General features: G+C 39.7%; 1 protein-coding gene across 1 annotated transcript in view; it reads right to left on the reverse strand.

The window, feature by feature from the left end:
• The window catches only part of CREBRF (CREB3 regulatory factor), a 59,602-nt gene that overhangs the window by 31,195 nt on the left and 8,182 nt on the right, over window positions 1–20,225 (reverse strand). The window contains exons 2-4 of the mRNA XM_043595860.1: window positions 5,550–5,754; window positions 3,166–3,291; window positions 392–1,478 (exon numbers count right to left, since the gene is read on the reverse strand). Of these exons, the coding sequence (XP_043451795.1) occupies window positions 392–1,478; window positions 3,166–3,291; window positions 5,550–5,558 (1,222 nt within the window). The 5' untranslated portion in view covers window positions 5,559–5,754. The remainder of the gene's footprint in view (window positions 1–391; window positions 1,479–3,165; window positions 3,292–5,549; window positions 5,755–20,225) is intronic.

The raw sequence follows: 20,225 nt of genomic DNA on the forward strand, positions 1-20,225 counted from the left end.
AGGAGGCCTTGCTGGTTACAAGCATAAGTAATACAAACCATCGTCACTTGGTTTACCATTGTGGGCCCTCCTAACTTGCCTCGACTGTAACAGAAGTCCATGTGTATAAATAGGAATATTTTTAAGTCAATCTATTCTTGGTATCTTTGCACAGCTGCTGCAGAGAGTAACAAAGTAGGTCCCTTAACATAAGATAAATTAAGAAGAAGCTCCTGAAGAATAGCCTGTAAGAGCAGCAGTGATTATTTCAGAACTGCTTGAATAGAAAAAAGCAATTCCATATCTGATCCAAGATAGTAAGTCATTTGATCCCCAAACTAAGACAAAGAAAATACCCCTATCTCAAGATAGCAGAAAGGTCATTCTGGTAAGCCTCCAAGCATTACCATACCTGGCTCAGAGAAAGTGTCACTAATATCATCATCTTTGTCATCTTCATAATCCTCTTCCTCCTCTTCCTCCTCCTCATTTTCAGAAAGTTCATGCTCACTCCCAAATCCTTCATCATGGTCCTCATCGTCAGCATCTTCCTCGTCTTCTTCATCTTCTTCAGGACTGCATTTGGTTGGCTGTTCACCCAAGTTGTCGGAGACAAAAAGGGAATAATTGTGCTCTTCTTTTTTCTGGGATGAATCTGAGACCAATGTGCTGGCAGAAAGGCTGCTACTCTCTCCTGCTACAATTGACCCAGGACCCTCCTGGGACAGGGGACTGAGTAATAGTTCCTGGGTTTCTTTAAAAGGCAAAGCTGGAGTGGCATGACCCTGAAGAGGCTCCAGCCCTTTTTTCTCTGGTCTTTTTGCTACTGCACCACAGTAGCAGGTGTTCTCCTTTGCTGCATCTGCGTGAATCTGGCTCAACAAGGGCCGGCTCTGCTGCACTGGGTTGATCTTTACCTTTGCCTTTTTTACATAGTCTTTACATTCAACATGAAAGTTCACCTTTTCATTATGATACATGTTGGTCTTCACCATGATCTGTGTGCTTGAAGTGGGTTTACTTGCTTTTTGGACACAGTCTGACAAAGGGACCTCAGCCTGAAGAGTCTTAGAAGAACACACAGGGGCAGCTGCTCTGCTTGAGATCTTTTTACTAGGGAATGAAGAGGGCAAAGGAGCTTGTTTGACACTGAAAAGTGAATCAGGGTAATAAAGGGAATCGGAAACAGACTGAGAGTCCTCACTATTAAGCTGGGCCAAAGTTGGAGTTTTACTTATGACCTCTTCATCTTGGTAAGGACTAGAAAAGTCATCAAGACCCAAGTAATCCACTTCTTTTGTTCCCCAGATGTCACAGCTGGTTAGTTTGGTATACTTTGTTAAGTCTTCACAGTATGTATCCCACTGTTCCCAGTTTGAGGTTAAAGCACCCTCATTATCCAGGACATCTGTGAAAGACTCCAGATTTTCAATGTCTTTGCAGTCCTCCAAAGAAAGGAAGTTGTCTCTAGGATTCTGTTGATAGTTCATCTCTCTATCCTGAGAAAAGTTAAAAAAAAAAAAAATCACACATCACATTTTAGGAAAGAAACATTCACCTCCATCCTCACATCCATATATCAAACTGATAAATCAGTACTTGACCTCTGGTCTGTTCTATTTTAAGATAAAGGCTATTTACAGGTCACTTTACCATTCCATACAATATCATTTCCCGGCGCAAGGAAAAAAAAAGGGAAAATATGCCCCTTGGGAGGCTTAGGTATGGTCTAAATATCAAGGGCTCTTGAACTTTACTATAAACACTCTTCCTGAAAAACCTTTACATTTCCTGATCTTTGACTTAGGATTTGAGGAACTCCTTAGAAACGAGCTTCAATTACAAAGCAAATAATGAAGACCTTACCTTCATCACAGAAGGATCTGTCTTCTTAAATGAGAACTTAATATTGAGACAAAGAGCAAACCAAAGAAGAGTTGAAACTCAGCCACAGAAGGGTATGATTTTCAGTAAGACCTTGTTAACGACACCCGGGCATGGGGACTATATTACTTCTCACAAGTATGATACTCCTCATGAACAGACATAGGACTTTTAAAATAGGTCAGTGAGACTATGCAGTCATTAAAAAGAATGCAGTTAAGGTCTAATGTACTAACACAAAAGGCTGCTCACCATGAGTCTTTATGTTAAAAGGATTAAGTTATAGAATACCGTATCTACGAATATGTCACCCAACTTAAAATACTCATATTTTTATATATAAGCAGAAAAACTCTGTTAGGAGTACCTATCTTTGGAGAGGAAAGTTTGGAGGGTGGAGCTTCAGGAAGGAAACAAGGAAAATTTTCACTTTTTCGGCGTGCTTTTGTTCTGTTTTGATTTTTCCATTTGTTTGGGGCTTTTCTTGTTTTGTTTTTGCTTTTATATGTGTGTCTCTGCGTGTTTTTATGGCTTTAATGAAATACAGCTTACAGACCACAAAATTCACCTATATCAAGTGTACAATTCAATGATTTGTAGTAAATTAGCCGGTTTGTGTACTTAGTTTTAGTTTTTCAGTTTTTATATACTTCCATGTTGCTTAAATGGTATGTAATTAAAATTAAAAAAAAATTTTTTTAGTACTCTTAGGTGTCTATTTACCTCGAGAATAAGTAGTAAGTATACTGTTTGGAATTGCTATTTTTACCTCACATTCTTTGCATCAGATGCTTTGCTCAACGTTATCATTCCTAAATATCCCAGCTGAAGAGCCCGTTAGCAGTTAGGCATATCAAAAAAGCTTCCCATCCTCATCAACAAAAGCTGGACTTATCTAAAGGTAAACTCTCCTCTATTTTCTTTTATGTGTGTGCATGTGTGTATGTATAGAATTATTTTTTTATAATTACAATGCATATTTTAAAATTCTAGTATAATTAACATACAGTGTTATTTTAGTTTTAGGTATACAATACAGTGATCCAACAATTCGATACGATACACTACCCAGTGCTCCTCATGGTAATCCCCTTCACCTATTTCACCCATCCCCTCACCCACCTGCCTTCCTTTTACTCTTTTCAATTTTAGCCGTCTAAAATTACTAGACTGACAGTCACGAGAATCAAACTTGACATCCTTTCTCTTTTCAGGCATTTATAAATGAAAAAAAAAAAAAAAGATACCACAACATTTTTACCCCAAATCAATTAAAGCAGAATCCAAGAAAGTGTTACTTACCAGTTCATACATGAAATCTGGATCTGAACTGTTTGCTAAGAGATCTGTGCTCATCAGAGTCTGTTCTGAAAAGGTGTGGCTTCGAAAGGCATCCCCAAAAGGCGGATCCATTCCGCTTACACTAGGCTACAACAGAGTGATTTTAATTTTAGACAAGTTAAAGACTACTCCAAGGCCAATTTATTACACATACACCCCACTCCTGTGCCTACTAACTTACTATTTTCAGAATTTTGTATATTTTCTACTTTTTAGTGCATTTAAGAGATTTAATTAGCATTAAATTGTGACCTTAAACTAGGAAAACAATGAAGATGCATTAAAAACAGAAAAAGGAACAGTGGCAACTGTTAATAATATCTAACTTCTAAAAACTGAAGTTTATTTAGCCACTAGAATCAGCCTACACTACTTAATGAGTACTTTTATTCAGCTATATGACATTTCTTCAAATCTATCTCTAACAACACTCCCTCTTCTAACTCCCCGAGTTAGAAGAGTAGAGAATTCTGGCATCTGCAGTGCAACAAGTGCATCCAGGAACGTGATGAAGATAGGAACAGCCAAATATCCAAAAATCCTACTGGTGAGACCAGACACTTGGGCATGAGCTCAGTAACCTTTATCCTGATACCCCACCCCCTCCTACCAAAAAAAAATCCTGATTCCAGAAAAGGGTACCATTCACTCTGTAATAAAATTAGGGGGGAAAAACTTGGCACCCAGAGTTGATGCTCCTTTTCTCCATCCCCCTTTTCCATTTCAACATCTATATAAATCACTCCAGAGTGAAGTCAGGACTCACACTCCAAAGGGGCCAAACAAGTGAATGGCCAAACTTTGAAATCTAACTTGGATGAAGGAAGAAGATGGGAAAGAATAAAAATTCTCTCTTTTTTGTCCTTCTGCAAGTTTTTGCTGAAACTTAAAAAAATTATATTAGCCAATTTGCTTGTATTTCTCTATTCATATAGCTTCTACCTACCACGGACTGGCCTTTTTACACACTCTCCTATCATGTTTTTTCTTCATTGGCACTTCCCAATCCATTCTTTTCTTTCTCTGATTTTTCCCAACCCTACCAGGCCACATGCTCAAAGTAAGTGTTTTACAGCTCTAAATTCAAGTATTCAGTAAAGAGCAAATGAAACTTTGAATGGGGAAGAACTCTAAACGAGTACAAGTAGTCTACTTGGCACAGATATTGGGGTGGAGACAGGCCCCTGGTTTTAATATTAACCAGCAAATCCCCTTTCTTTGCCTCTGCTGCCTGCCTCTGAGCCTCTGGACAGTCCCACCAAGTTGCTTATTTTCTGTGTTCAAGGTGTAATTCTGCCTGGCCCCACATAAAGCCACCTAAGAGTCCCTGCCCTCTCATTATTTCTAGGCTTCTCCTCAGCACTGAACAAACAGAAAGAGGTAAGGGGGTAAGAACTAACCACTGGAGGGGGACAGGAAGAAGTATGGATGTGCAATGGGGATTAAAAGGGCTTCATGGGGCAGGGCACCTGGCTGGCTCAGTCGGTTAAGCTTCCAACTTCGGTTCAGGTCATGATCTCACAGTTTGTGAGTTCGAGCCCCACGTCGGGCTCTGTGCTGACAGCTCAGAGCCTGGAGCCTGCTTCAGATTCTGTGGCTCTGTCTCTCTCTGCCCCGCCCCCACTCACACTCTCTCTCTCACAAATAAACAAACATTAAAAAAAGAAAGGGGGCTTCATTAGTTTTTTCAGAAATTGCCTCAAACCAGAGCTAATCAATCTAAGTAGTTACCATAATATAAATAGATATAATCATTCAGAAATGTTTTCTGGGAGGTGTGTGTATATATATATACGCACACATACATATATATATATATATGTATATATATACATATATATATATACATATATATACACACACACACACACACACACACACATATGGGAACATAAGTGTGTGTATGAAAGAGAGAAAGGTTGAAATATCTACCATTTCCTCTTAACTACTTTTCAATTCAGTAGGCATACATGCAAAGGAACAAACAGGAAACAGGAAGTAGACACGGAGATGGAAGTGGGCTTTTTGTGGCAGACTGATACTTTCAGGGGAGTTGGGTTAGCCTCCATAAACCCAGCAGACCTGTCCCCCTTCTAACCAGCTTTTCATTCACCATGTTTCCCATGTCAAGCTCATTACATTTCAAAGTGGTAGCAAAGGAGGAAATAGAAGCAATGGAAGGAAGGACATGTATTCAAAACTAGCTGAGGTGGTGGTAAGTAAAATGTCTTAAAGAGAGTGTTTGTCAAGTTGTGTTAAGATTCAGAGAACTTACAGAATCAATGGTATGGACTTTTCTGCAGTGGGAAAATATAAAACTTTGTACCTACTCTGTTGTAATTTACCTGAGGCATTTCCAAGCCCAGATCCTGTGAGTCCGATGGCAAACTTTTCTTTTTCCTCGTTTGTAAATTCCTTTCCAGCTTTACTTTTAATTTCAAGATCAAAGACGATTTTCACAAAAAATGCCAGGTTTTCCCAGAATGCCTTCAATTTCAATGCTTGGATCACTGTTTTTTTTTTTTTTTTTTTAAGTAATTCTGTGTGAATCTGTCAAACAACAACACAAAGTAACTTTACTGAGTGCCATTAAAAACAAGTTGACCTTTCAAAAATGACATTAACAAAGAACATTTTAAAGGAGTAAGTCTTAGGGTTGCAATTTCAAGAATTTGGTCATTTCTTGGTAGTAACTTTCCTGAAACTCACCATCCCTCTATTTGTTCCTAAAACAGGGTAAGTCAATAACCAACTGGCAACACTAAAAAAAAAACCACCTTGACAAAATTAACTGAGGCCTACCTTTTCCTGTGATTTGAAAGATACCTAACGTTAAATAAAGTTCCCATTCACTTTATGTTCTGTATGAGAAACGATAATGTCTCAACATTTAATTCCATCTGTTGTGTAATTATTACTGTGAAACTGATCTACATTTTATATCTCTTATAAATCTACAAGAGTAACGAATAAATAAAGTCAACAACGGAATTTAACACATCATCCTCTGCATTAAATAAAATCACATTCATAACAGCATATGCAACATTATTCTTTGAGTTATAAGTGAAAGCTGTCCTTGAAATGAGAATTATTCCAGTAAGTTTTTTATAACTTATTTAACAACATGTTTATCCTGGGGGGAAACAGGGATTAAGGATTACTCTGCAGAGGGGTTTCAAGGGTTAAATTAAGTAATGATTGCAAATCACCTTGCACAGTGTCTTGACTATGGTGGATTAATTCCCTTTTTCCTTCTCTGTGAAGGCCTTAATTATACCCACTTCATCAACTTTTCCTGTCAGTGGTTCTCAAAGCATGATCCTAAGACCAGCAGCATCAGCATCAACTTAGAGATGTGTTAACGAGTGCAAAATTTTGGGCTTCAACCCAGAGCAGCTAAAGCAGAACTCTGGGAGTGTTTCTTCCAGTTATGTCTTTAACCCTCTAGGCAATTCTGATTCTCCCTAAAATTTGAGAACCACAGCTCTACACTCAATTCTTTGCTCTCATTTCTGCCTAGTTGCAGTATCGTTTCTTGGATTGATGTAAAGAGCCAATTTAAGCTGAGCTGCTCCATAGTTAACACATCTGGACTAGAGGATTAGAATAGTACATTATATCAACTTCAAAGGCCTCTGCTGAACAAATAAGAGACTGTCAACAAGGGATTCAACAATTGGTCCACTTTTTAGATTAATAAATTGACAACCATTTGTATTTCCTGGATCTTTGCTGGGCTCTCCCCTCTGGTGGGCTCTCATTCTTACGCTACTGTTCTAGCCTAGAAAACACCATCGAGCGCCCAGACTGGGCCTAGAAACAGAATTAACATCTCAATAATTATGCATCTCAATCCAATGCTACAGTCTAACCAGATTATTCCCTGCTCCTGCCAAAGGCCAGTTCTAGTCCAGCTTCTCCTAATGCAGCCTTCCTTCTGCCTTGGTCCTACTACTGATACATAATCTCAGTCCAAATTCTTCCCTTGATTCCTGTGAGAAACAGGGTCAAGTTGCCTTTTCTAGACCTATTACTTTAGATTCCAAAAAGGAATATGATTCAAATGATGCATTCAACAAACTGGGTTAGTATGGACCTGGGAGACAAGTTTGATACTCTAAAACCTGAAGTTTACACTTACTAAGCAACAGGGCTGAAGAACTCAAGAAAAACTAAGTTCTATTCAACAAATACTTACCGACGTCTATCAAGGACACCAGCTACCAACAACTTGGTTTATCAGGGAAACACTGGACCAAAAAAGGGCCAAGTTCTAGTTGCAGCTCTCACTTGCAAACTATACAACACTGAGTAGGTCAATCTTTCTAAGCCTCATGTTTCTCATTTCTAGAAAGAAAACACTACTACTAAAAATACTAGTTTCCTGACCACTGAATTCTCCGAGCCACAAAACCATGTACAGATACCAATACAGGTATATCCCACTTTTTGAAGTTCATGTTATGCCACCTCACTTTTACAAAAGACCTACATCAGTACCAGTTTTTGCTAACTGAAAGAAATCCAGAGCAAACTTTTGTTTTTATGAAAAAAGGTGAAAATAGTGTTAAGCATTTGTTGGGCCCTTATAGAGGCAGTGGCACACCACAAGCAGAGCAGCGAGAGCAGCCTCACCAGCTCCTTCCCTGGGAACCACATTCAGCATCTCAGCATCAAGCTGCCACAGCTTGAACAGTGTCTGTGAGCATCTGTGCTTTATCTACATTTATTTTGCGCATGTGTTAGCAAGAGTATCCTAAGGTTATCAGGAAACCCTAGGAGAGGTTATTTTTCGGGTCTGGGAATGATCAAAATTTTTCCTCATAATTAATGATAATTGCTTCTCCGCCTTATGACATTTCAGCTTACGAAAGGTTTCAGAAGAGCGTTCTAGTTTTGCATAGCAGGAGAAACCTTTTTTTATTTAAAATTTTATTTAAACACTGGACATCAAAACTAGGCTGTCAATGCAATTAGCAAAAAGACCACTTGTTTGGAGCACTTGACAGGAGACCTGGATTCCAGTTTTGATCCCATAATTAAAACTAAACAGTCTTATGACTTTGAACAAGTTATTTAAATTTATGACTGAGCACCCAGACCGAGGAATTACAATTATTCTCCTTTAACTATGTAACAGGAATGCTATGAGACTTGAATGAGATATTAAGTTAGGATGTACTAATAAAATAAATCTGAAAGGTGATTATTATCAACAGGTATATTTTGCTAATGCTTTCTTTTGTTGCACAGTAGTCCATCTCAGAAGCTCAACATTTGTGACAGCAAGGCTGAATGTTTTAAGGACACCAATTCCCAAAGAGAGGGTATCCACCATGTAAAGAGTTGAGCACGCACTCCTGGAGTAAAGGTCCTTAGGTGCTTCTCCCAGTCTCTCGGGTAGCAGCAAACAGGATGGGCGAAGAGCCAATTGTACCCCAAGCAGCAGAACCTCTTTTCAGTAATAAACTCTCTCAGTCTCTAAAACTAATGATCCAAGGTCACAATCAATTATCTTCATTCCCAAGGTTTTCCAAATGCTTCATACCATTCCAAACATTTATTGTGAAACAACTACAAACAACAAAATTCCCCACCGAAAAGTGGAAGGGAAAAAAAAGAATAAAGATTTCTACACCAATTACCATTGCACAGAATCTTCTGTAACGATACACTGCTCCCAAATCATCTTCTATACTGGGGAGCCATATACAGAGGGTACATTAATGTTTAGATGAGCAAGTAACAAGAGGAAAAGTGTAACAATGGGCTTTTCAGGAGGCCTTCATACTTCTCAAGAATACCCACTATTTTACTCAAAGCTTTGATGTGGAAGTTATGTACTTTAAAAGCAATTAATTTCTCAACGTGTGACCTGAGGAGTATTTGTTCCAAATGATGTTGAATAGTTACTCAACAAAAGGGTTATGAGGTTTGGAAAACACAACATTAAATAAAACTGTTAATACTACCTTTACGTAGGACTTCTTGCGAACTTTAAGGTGCTAGGTGATAATGTGCATTATAAATCACCAATAGATGAATAGAGCAGATATCATTTCCCAAACTTACTTGATCTTAAAATCCTCTACCCTGCACTCAAGGAGACCTCAAGACTAGAGCTTCTTAAACAACACCACCACCCTAAAGAAAAGGCTAAATTAATTCCCCTAGTTATGAGTTCCTTTTATTCATAGTTCTGGCTCACCAGTTCCCAATATAGTTTTGTGGGCTTTTCAAGGGAGAGAAGACTGTCTTCCATCAGAAATATTTGCCAGTAGGAGTACCTGGGTGGCTCTGTCAGTTATGCATCTGACTCTTGGTTTGGGCTCAGGTCATGATCTCATGGTTCATGGGATCATGCCCGGCACTGGGCTCCACATTCACTGCTTGGAGCCTGCTTGGGATTCTCTCTCCCCCTCTCTACCCCTCCCTCACTTGTGCTCACTCGCTCCCTCTCTCTCAAGATAAATAAGCTTTTTTTAAAAAGAAGCATTCGCCAACATTTCCTGTACCTGGGTCTGTTCAGAACTATTCAACAACATCTTCTAGGCACAGGAAGATACCGTTAGCAGAAAATTAGCTCTCTGAAGCAATGTGATGGGGTCCAGGACAGGCCACCCCAAAATATTCCACCCTGGTATATTATTTTTAATTAAAGTTACTCAACAAAGAGCCAGTACAAGAAAGATACTCTGACCCTCTTCTGTCCCCCTGAAAGCAGGAAATAAAGTCTTCATGTGGAAGGTACCCTCCCTGCACCTGGGAGATAGAGGCATACTTATTGCCAGAGATAGGCAATTCAGGGCCAAGAAGGTTGTATAAATAAACCTTGTTATCTCTTCATTAATTTGCTATCCCGAGCCCAACCATCTTTGTCTTATCAGCTCTTAACAGATTTATTGTTCCTTTGTCTAAAGGTATAAAAGCTGCCTGCTTTGGTCACTTCTTTGAATCTCGTACTTCTTTGAGCTCCTATACATATGAAATTAATTTTTTTTTCTCCTGTTAATCTGCCTTGTGTCAATTTAATTACATAAGACCAGCCAAAGAACCTACAAGGGAAGAAAGAAAAAGTTTCCCTCCCCTACAAATGAGATGGACCAAATGACTGATTTATGAGCATTTACCACTTTATCGAAGACAACCACAGCTCAGTATCTTTCATAGCCCTTTTTACCAAGTCCTTCCCTAGGTTTTTTCAGTACTCCACTTGAAAATACGTTGAGGCTTACTATGTACATTAGGCAAGACAAAAAGTGAATGTGAAGTAAGATGATAGGTAAGGCCAAAGGACTTTTACAAAAGCTCATCCCTCGGATTGCTCAAACCACTAATCCAAACTTAAAAAGCCAAACTGAAGAGCTGACTGCAGGGGCCCAGGCAGCTTACACATATCCAAGAGCCCCTAAATTGTGCCCCTTCTGAACCTGAGGGTTTCACATGATTCCTGAGAGTCCACATATGTTTAAAAGGCTAGGGGCGCCTGGGTGGCGCAGGCGGTTAAGCATCCGACTTCAGCCAGGTCACGATCTCGCGGTCCGTAAGTTCGAGCCCCGCGTCAGGCTCTGGGCTGATGGCTTGGAGCCTGGAGCCTGCTTCCGATTCTGTGTCTCCCTCTCTCTCTGCCCTTCCCCCGTTCATGCTCTGTCTCTCTCTGTCCCAAAAATAAATAAACGTTGAAAAAAAAATTTTAAAAAAAGGCTAAAAATATAAATGAATTTACAAATGAAAATATCTTATAAAAAAGCAGATACTATATGTGATGGTCAGAATCCCTAGAGCTCGCCTTTTATGGCACTAACTTAGGTCACTGCTCCCTCTTAGTTAACCCGAGGGAGCTGATTCCTCACACGTGGGAGGTAGCATTTCTGAGTTATCCAACACTCATCAGAGTAGAGGTCAAAAGCTTTCTGACACACCCATTAGGATGGTTATTACCCAAAAACCAGAAAATAACAAGTGGAGGATATTGAGAGGATACGGAAACATTGGAACCCTTGTGTAATTGCTGGTAGGAATGCAAAGTGGTGCAGCTGGGAATCTCTAGCAGTTCCTCACCAAGTTAAAACATGAATTCATACGATCCAGCAATTCCACATCTGGCTATATATCCAAAAGAATTGAAAGCAGGGACTCAAACAGATACACATACACCCATTTACACAGCAACATTATTCACAATAGCCAAAAGGTGGGAACAACCCTAACCAGCCATCAACAGATGACTGGATAAACAAAATGCGGTAACACACACACACACACACACACACACACACACACACACACACACACGTAGTAATACATACAACGGAACATTATTCAGCCATACAAAGGAATGAAGTCCTAATCATGGATGAACCTTGAAAACATGATGCTAGGTGAAATAAACCAGACACAAAGGGACAAATATTATATGATTCTACTTATATGAGGTAGCAGGATGGGCAAATTCATGGAACAGAAAGTGGAATAGAGGTTACCAGAGGCTGGGAGAGTTATTGTTTGATGGGTACAGAGTTTCTATCTAGAATGAGGAAAATGTTCTGGAAACAGTTACACAAGAATGTCAATGTACTGAATGCCAATGAACTCTACACTTGAAAATGGTTTAAATGGCCAAATTTGTTTTATGAAAAATACTTAAAAATTTTTTGAGGTAAGAAATGCCAACACATTTACATTGTTAAGTAATTCACATACCATGGTTTATTTTAATATTTCCTAATCTTTGCTGGTTCGTGCTCATCATTTCTTTCATGTGTGCAGAGTTTCTGGGTTCTCTCTCTTATCTTTCAACTGTGCTAGATCCACAATTCTAAGATGTGGCTCACTGTCCTGACCCCCTAATTTAAATAAACCATTTTTCCTGAAGCTTAATCCCCAAGTAAAGATGAAAGAAAGGAAGGAGAGCGGAGGAAAAGGAAGAAGGAAGGAAAGAAGGACCACCGACTTGGTAATTTAAGCTTATACAGTGTGTATTGTATGTCCCACGGGATTCCCCATGGGACAGTTCATCAGTTTGCCCAAGCTCCTTAGCAGACCAGGACCCATGAGCCACATTCCATCCATCCTGCCATACTTCATATGTCCCACTCAACAATTCCTTTTGAAAACTATGCAGAATAGTGAACAAAATAGTTCTATGGAACAAAACAGTTCTTCAGATGCTTACTGAATCAAGTCACTACCTGTTTCACAGCACAGCAGAAATCAGAGATCCACTAATCTCCAAAACATTAAGGAAGCATACACTGCCTATGCAAGGAACACATGGGGCAAATGGTGGTGGCCACAGTCTCCCTTTATTATGTAATATAAATCCCATGAACACACTGCAAGTGAACTGCTATTCTCTACCTTTCAACAGCAGTTCTCTGGACTCCAAAATATAGAAAACAGGTAACACTTCACACTAAATGGTTATACTTTATGTCTGGAATTATTAGCAAAAGACCCCCATTATTTATTTTCCAAACCTTGCTGCTGCTGGTGTTTAAGGAAAAGAGCAGGGTAAAGAGAGAGAAGACGTATCTTTTCCCTCATATTGAGTGAGAAAAGATCATTTTCCCAGCCACGTAGTACCTATCATGGCCCCATATAAGCAGATGTAATCCTCCTACTGTAACACTTTGTGAACTTTTAAAATTTTTGTTTTTTTAATGTTTATTTATTTTTGAGAGAGACAGAGTACGAGCAGGGGAGGGGCAGAGAGAGACAGAGAGAGACAGAGTCCGAAGCAAGCTCCAGGCTCTGAGCTGTCAGCACAGAGCCCAATGTGGGGCTCCAACTCATGGACCGCAAGATCATGACCTGAGCTGAAGTCGGATGCTTAGCCAACTGAGCCGCCCAGGTGCCCCATTTTGTAAACTCTTTATTCCTGGGTAAATCCGATAGTCCCCTTTTATCCTCACATTCAGAGAGTTTTAAAAATACGGATATTTTAATTAAAATAATTACATTTTACTGAGAATCCTGAGGAGTTAAGAAAAGATACTACATGGCACAAAAACAGACACATAGACCAATGGAATAGAATAGAAACCCCAGAACTAGACCCACAAATGTATGGCCAACTAATCTTTGACAAAGCAGGAAGGAACACCAATGGAAAAAAGACAGTCTCTTTAACAAATGGTGCTGGGAGAACTGGACAGCAACATGCAGAAGGTTGAAACTAGACCACTTTCTCACACCATTCACAAAAATAAACTCAAAATGGATAAAGGACCTAAATGTGAGACAGGAAACCATCAAAACCCTAGAGGAGAAAGCAGGAAAAGACTTCTCTGATCTCAGCTGTAGCAATCTCTTACTCAACACATCCCCAAAGGAACGGGAATTAAAAGCAAAAATGAATTACTGGGACCTTATGAAGATAAAAAGCTTCTGCACAGCAAAGGAAACAACCAACAAAACTAAAAGGCAACCAACAGAATGGGAAAAGATATTTGCAAATGACATATCGGACAAAGGGCTAGTATCCAAAATCTATAAAGAGCTCACCAAACTCCACACCCAAAAAACAAATAATCCAGTGAAGAAATGGGCAGAAAACATGAATAGACACTTCTCTAAAGAAGACATCCGGATGGCCAACAGGCACATGAAAAGATACTCAACGTCACTCCTTATCAGGGAAATACAAATCAAAACCACACTCAGATATCACCTCACACCAGTCAGAGTGGCCAAAATGAACAAATCAAGAGACTATAGATGCTGGAGAGGATGTGGAGAAACGGCAACCCTCTTGCACTGTTGGTGGGAATGCAAATTGGTGCAGCCACTCTGGAAAACAGTGTGGGGGTTCCTCAGAAAATTAAAAATAGACCTACCCTATGACCCAGCAATAGCACTGCTAGGAATTTACCCAAGGGATACAGGAGTACTGATGCATAGGGGCACTTGTACCCCAATGTTTATAGCAGCACTCTCAACAATAGCCAAATTATGGAAAGAGCCTAAATGTCCAGCAACTGATGAATGGATAAAGAAATTGTGGTTTATGGGGCGCCTGGGTGGCGCAGTCGGTTAAGCGTCCGACTTCAGCCAGGTCACAATCTCGCGGTCCGTGAGTTCGAGCCCCGCGTCGGGCTCTGGGCTGATGGCTCAGAGCCTGGAGCCTGCTTCTGATTCTGTGTCTCCCTCTCTCTCTTCCCCTCCCCCATTCATGCTCTGTCTCTCTCTGTCCCAAAAATAAATAAACGTTGAAAAAAAAAAATTTAAGAAATTGTGGTTTATATACACAACGGAGTATTACATAGCAATGAGAAAGAACGAAATATGGCCCTTTGTAGCAACATGGATGGAACTGGAGAGTGTGATGCTAAGTGAAATAAGCCATACAGAGAAAGACAGATACCATATGTTTTCACTCTTATGTGGATCCTGAGAAACTTAACAGAAACCCATGGGAGAGGGGAAGGAAAAAAAAAAGGTTAGAGTGGGAGAGAGCCAAAGCATAAGAGACTCTTAAAAACTGAGAACAAACTGAGTGTTGATGGGGGGTGGGAAGGAGGGGAGGGTGGGTGATGGGTATTGAGGAGGGCACCTTTTGTGATGAGCACTGGGTGTTGTATGGAAACCAATTTGACAATAAATTTCATATATTGAAAAAAAAAAAAAAAAGATACTACATCTCAAAAATGATCTCTCCCTGAAATACAGTTTTGGAGGAAGACACAAGACCTCTCAGAATTTTATTCAATTCCTTTCCAAAGGCTCCTGCCCAACTTTAATCTTTGACCTACAGAAACATATGGGAGCTTACTTAAAACCCTTTGGGATCCAAAAAGAAAGACCGTTAAAGCAGGTGTCTGGATCGACGTGAGTTAAACAGGAAGAGCTACTTTTTATTTCTCTTTTTAATTTTTTTAAATGTTTATTTTTGCGACAGAGAAGAGACAAAGTGTGAGCAGGGGAGGGGCAGAGAGAGAGGGAGACACAGAATTCGCAGCAGGCTCCAGGCTCTGAGCTGTCAGCACAGAGCCCAACGTGGGGTTTGAACTCATGAACCGTGAGATCATGACCTGAGCCGAAGTCGGATGCTTAACCGACTGAGCCATCCAGGCGCCCCCAGGAAGAGCTACTTTCTGTTTCTAAAAACTATTAACTACAAGATATTAGGGGCCTTCTGAAGCATTGAAACCTGTCAATTAAGTTGTTCAGAGCACAAGAATAAGAGTATGGGACAGTTTCTGACAGAACTAAAGAATGCATTTCTAACCCCAGCCACACTTGGTTACCACTGGCAACAAAATATTCACAAGTTTATACCTGTATCACTGTTTACAGACAACAGGCACGTTGCTATACCCGTCATTTGATAAAACAAGTTGGTGAAGTAGTTAGGGTACATATTAACATCACTGCCATGCCCTAACCTCTGTCCAACCATTTTTACATTAATAAAAAAAGTCCAGCAAGGATAAGGGATTTATCTGAGGTCATTTAGTAAATGGCTCTGTGCAAACCTATCATTATAGAGACTATCTCGTTCAGTGCATCTCCAGAAGACTTCCAAATCCACACCTTCAGCCTAAATATGTGAATGCACGAGCCCTACCTTCTGAGAACCAGCTATTTCCATGTTCATTCACATCCCATGACCTCAGACACAGCATGTCACCTTCCTATCCAAACATTTCCATTCTGTCAGCAGTACTACCACTCTCAGACATCCAGGCATGGAACACTGATCTCAACCCTCTTTTCTTCCTCCTCAAGTCTTTGTTAAATCATGCCAGTTCTCTTAACAAAGATACACGGACAACTTACCTTGTACCCAGCACACAGGCATCTGTTCATCTTTGCCTTTCCCACTTTCTCAACTCTTACTTGTGCCTCATCGTTTTATATTTACCATTCCAATAGTTGCCCTACAGACCTTCCTGCTGCCCTAGAGACCTTCCCCCCCTCTCTCCAGTTCTAATGTCCCACTGTATTTTCTCCCTAAACCACCACTTTGTATTAGCATTGTGCTCAAAAATTTTCATCAGCTCCCAGAAATGTCTTGGATAATGTTCAAAATACTCAGATACAATGAAACTACCTTTCCAATCCCATCTTCCACTACCATTTTATAACACTAATATTAGCTTGATCTTTCAATTCCATCAAACCCTTGAGGTACACACAATCTCACTTCACTCCACCAGGAATTTCCAACAGTGAGGCTCTGGCCTTTTATGCCTTTGCTCATAATGGCTTTTCTCTTCCTCCTCCTCAATCCCTTGTCTCCACTATCAGATCGTAAAATCTTTGAGAACGACCATCTCTATTTCACAACAGTGCCAAAAGCAATGCCTTTCCCAGGACAGGCATCCAGACAAGAGCTGACGGACAATGAATGGGAAATCCCCTAAGATCACAGGTCTTTCTGGATAAGGAGTCAGAGGTGCAACTTTCTTTACATACAAAGAAGTCAGTCATTTAGTATACAATTGACCCTTGGATCATGGGTTTGAACTGTGTGGGTCTACTTATGCATAAATGTTTTTCAATAAGTACAGTACTGTAAAAGTATGTTCCCTTCTTTATGATTTTTTTTTTTTAAATTTTTTTTTTCAACATTTATTTATTTTTGGGACAGAGAGAGACAGAGCATGAACGGGGGAGGAGCAGAGAGAGAGGGAGACACAGAATCGGAAACAGGCTCCAGGCTCTGAGCCATCAGCCCAGAGCCCGATGCGGGGCTCGAACTCCCGGACCGCGAGATCGTGACCTGGCTGAAGTCGGACGCTTAACCGACTGCGCCACCCAGGCGCCCCTGATTTTAAGAACATTTTTTTCTCCAGCTTACTTTATTGTAAGAATACAGTATATAATATACACAACATACAAAATACGTGTTAATCAATTGTTTATGTTATCGGTAAGGCTTCTTGTCAACAGCAGGCTATTAATAGTTAAATTTTGGGAGAGTCAAAAGTTACACATGGTTTTCAACTGCATGGGAGGGGAAGGTTAGTGCCCCTGACCCACATGATATTCAAGGGCACTGTATATTTATTGATCATCTTTTATGTGCTCTGAAGTTATCTAGTAGTAGCTTGTTAATTTGAGTCTTGAATCACTGTAGTGTCATATAATAAAAATATTTTAAATTGTACTCCAGAATTTTCTTTTACACAACCAGGAAAAGTATTATTTGAATTCCAGTCAATTCTGAAGACCAGAGAGAATTCTTCTTTAGTGAGGAGAGGGAAGAGGAAGGAGTAGGATTAAATTTTATTTAAACCAACTGAATTAAGGCACTGGACTGATACATGTTACACTGTTCTGTCTCTTCCCACTCCCATTTTTAATTAAAACAAGATATTTTTGCAGGTTAAACGCTGAAATTTTAAAGAATCCTTTAGTTTTCTGAGCTCTTCAGCAGAACTACAAAGTGTAAAAAGGAACCCGCAGGATTAAAGGTCGTAGCATAGAAACAGACAGTGGTGTAAGCAAACACGCTTGAACCATCCTGCAAGATTCCAGCAGAATAACCATCACGAGACACGCTGGACATACCCTAACAACTTCAGCACTCATTATCAGCGATCTGGGCTCTTCTTCAAACTTCGTTTCCTCCCTCCTTTCCCAGATTGGACACTTTTGAAAAGTAGCAAAAATATATACAACAATTTTGAAATCCTCTTCAAATTCTATTGTGTGAAATGAGCTACACCACTGGCACAAGACTACAGAACAGCAGGTACAAGGGTTATGGGCATAAGGCTACAAAGAGGTTGTGAATAGTTTTTTGCAGTCTTTTCTTTCAACACTGAGAAAGGCTGGCTCTTTGGCTCTAGTACTCCAAAGGCTTGCTCTGTGAGAAGCAAACTCTGGATTCAAAATAAAAGTTTCTGCTTTATGAGTATTTGGAATTTCATTCTAGATTCTTACTTGGCTTCTTTTATTTGTAAATACAAGAATTCCCCATCTCACTTTGCAGGGATTCTGTGATTCACATTAATATGTGCCCTGGCTCAAAACAGATAAATAGCTACTCAATAAATTGTGGCTATTTTTTATTCTAAGATTTCTTCCTTGTTATAAAATAATCCTGGGGCGTTGCAGCTACTTAAGGTATAAACCCAAACTCAACTCAGAGTCCTAGACTGTCTAAATTCCACACTTAATTATCACAAAAACTCAACTGCTTGGCACTAGGATGTATAAGGTATACACAGGCAACACAGGTCATTTAACATCCTTGTCCTGGCTTATGAGGGTCAGTGTCAATTATGCCGGTTTAATCAGCAAAAGAATCTTTGGATTTACAAAGTAATTCATAAAGCTGCCAGCTAGTCATCTCTGTACACAATAAAGAGCTGGCAGGGCACCTGGCTGGCTCAGTCGATAGAGTGTGACTCTTGATCTCTGGGTTGTGAGTGTGAGCCCTACAGTGGGTGTAGAGATTACTTAAAAATAAAATAAGGGCAGCTGGGTGACTCAGTCGGTGGAGCTGCCGACTGCGGCTCAGGTCATATCTCACCATTAGCAAATTCGAGCCCCAAATTGGGCTCCCTGCTGTCAGCACAGCCTGCTTCGGATCTTTTGTCCCCCTCTCTTTCTGCCCCTCCTCCTCCCACCCCCGTGTGCACACGTGCTCTATCAAAAATAAACAGTTAAAATAAAGAAAGAAAAGAAAAGAAAAACACAACACAACACAACAATAAAGAACTGGCAAGTAGGGGTGACTGGGTGGCTCAATCAGTGGAGCATGTGACTCTTGATCTCAGGATTGTAAATTCAAGCTCCACAGTGGGTGTAGAGATCACTTAAAAAAATCTTAAAAAAAAAAAAAAAAAACTGGCAAGAAAATTACAAGAGGGAAAGGCTTTCTTCAGAGAGATTATAGCTCTAATTGTCCAATTACATACAGTTTATCTTTTTTATAGTTATATTAGCTTCACCATAGATTATGGGTAACTCAAGAGAATGGACTTAACATTTAAAACTTATCTTTATATCCATAATACCTTACACAGTTCCTAATAAATACACACAGTTTATATTATACTTGTCTCAATAGGGTTCAGAATAAACCAAAGGAGATGGACTATCTCAGTTACCAGGAAAACAGAACTTTGAATAGAATGAGCCACTATCAAAGAAGTACCAAAAGTAAAAAGAATCTGATCCCACCCTCCCATCAGACACTCAGAATTCTGATAACCCTCCTACCAGAGAAAAGAATGAAATTCATTTATAGTAATTCATTCGTTTTTCACTGGGGAGGTTGGACAACCACAAGTTATTATGCTAAGCTACTAGGGAGCAAGATCCTACCAAGTTCACTCTACCAGGAATATACACAATTTAAAACAAAATACAAAGTTAACTGAAGATTTAAAACAAAGGTCTCGAACTGGAGCCACAAATCAATGCCTACATACAGGTTTTGTTCGGCTCACACAATGAAAACATTAAAATGAAAAAATTAAAATGAAAACAATTAAAAAATTTTAATTTTAACTACCAGCATTTAAATTGGAAATTTCATATACAATTTCTGAATCCTGTTAACAAATGCCACTCTCTTGGGGGGGGGGGGGAGTCATTGGGTACATATTTCCAGCAAGATCACTTGAACTGAATCACTCAAACTGAAATGAGTTATCCCTTTAAACTGGCCTGTGCTCTCCAGCTTGCTCCAATCTCTACCAATTGCATTTTACAGATGAGGTATCTAAGCTAACACACTGCCAAAAACCACAGCACAAGCAAAAAGCCTGTTTGTGAATACAGTTAACTCCAGGACTTTTACTCGTAAGCATTCTGCAACTGGACCTCCAAATCAAAGATAGTTAATGATAAAAGAAGTATTTAAAAGATCTGCGCATGAATGTTTATAGCAGTTTTATTCACAATGGCCTAAAATCTGGAAGCAAACCCAAAATGGATGGACAGATTGTGGTACATCCATACAATACAAGTACTCAACTGATACTTGAGATGACATGAAATCTCAAAAGCATTATGTTAAGGAAAAGCAGACAGACTCAAAAGACAACACATTCTATGAC

The sequence above is a fragment of the Prionailurus bengalensis genome, chromosome A1 (genome assembly GCF_016509475.1).
Source record: "Prionailurus bengalensis isolate Pbe53 chromosome A1, Fcat_Pben_1.1_paternal_pri, whole genome shotgun sequence".
NCBI classification, from domain to species: domain Eukaryota; kingdom Metazoa; phylum Chordata; class Mammalia; order Carnivora; family Felidae; genus Prionailurus; species Prionailurus bengalensis.